Genomic DNA, 886 nt, shown 5'->3' with positions numbered 1-886 from the left:
AAACCACCTTGGCCCCCTGGCCCCTGGGGACCAGGCCACCTAATATGGACCCCCCTCCCCATCTCTCTCTGAATTCAATTAAAGGTCCTGCCCTCCCCATCTGTGTCCATGTCCCTCACAGGGAAGCCAGGGACAAGGGAAGCTCTCTCACCTCCTGACAGTCAAGGGGTCACTTCTCGGGGGTCTTCATCCTCCTCCAAGAAGAGGCTGGAAAATACCCAGAGCTCTGGCCCCAGCACCACCCAGCGCCCATACCAGTCTCCCCTTCAGCCGGGGCAGCTGGCCCCTGTCCTGCCATGGCAGGCAGCCCCTGCCAGGCCTGGACACCAACCCAGGAGGGCTGTGGGCAGCAAAGAGGAAGCAGACATTCTGGGCTTCTGGAGCCCTGCCCCAGCTGTTCCATAAATGGCCAAGTCCCCCAGATGGAAGGCTCCTGGCTGACCTCTGGTTCCCTCGGGAGGGCGCCTTGCATGCTGAGGCTGTAGAACTGGCCAACTGGCCCCGGCGTCACCTCAGGCGCCTGCCTGCCCCAGTTCCATTTCCACTCGAAACAGTGGACAGAGCCACCAGAGTATTGCCCACAGGGCCCGGGGTCAGGACCCTTCATCCCAGCTAGGCAGTAGCTGGTGCCCACGCAGGGACTGACTGCTAGGGGACACCCCTGCCCATCCCCCCAGCACATGCCCTCACCCTGAGCCTTCCTTGGAAGGCCATCATGGGTTTGAGGGAGTATCATTTTGAGAGACATTTTAAAATCTCTTATCTACATGTTTATTGTAGAAAATCTAGAAAACACAGAATAGTATAAAGAAAATAAAAGCCCTTTATGTCGACACAGAGATAAGCACTGTTGACATTTGGTGTATATCCTTCCAGCCTCTTTTTC

At 56.9% G+C, this 886-nt stretch overlaps 1 protein-coding gene across 1 annotated transcript in view; it reads left to right on the top strand.

Moving 5' to 3' along the window:
• LOC112410213 (angiotensin-converting enzyme-like) overlaps positions 1-616 on the top strand; it is a 19,524-nt gene extending 18,908 nt beyond the window's left edge. Inside the window, exon 25 of the mRNA XM_024760656.1 lies at positions 202-616. Coding sequence (XP_024616424.1) covers positions 202-616 — 415 coding nt within the window. The remainder of the gene's footprint in view (positions 1-201) is intronic.
• Positions 617-886: the final 270 nt, after the last annotated feature.

The sequence above is a fragment of the Neophocaena asiaeorientalis genome, unplaced genomic scaffold (assembly GCF_003031525.2).
Source record: "Neophocaena asiaeorientalis asiaeorientalis breed wild unplaced genomic scaffold, Neophocaena_asiaeorientalis_V1.1 scaffold30, whole genome shotgun sequence".
Taxonomy (NCBI): Eukaryota; Metazoa; Chordata; class Mammalia; order Artiodactyla; family Phocoenidae; genus Neophocaena; species Neophocaena asiaeorientalis.
This window is presented reverse-complemented; position numbering and strand designations above follow the sequence as displayed.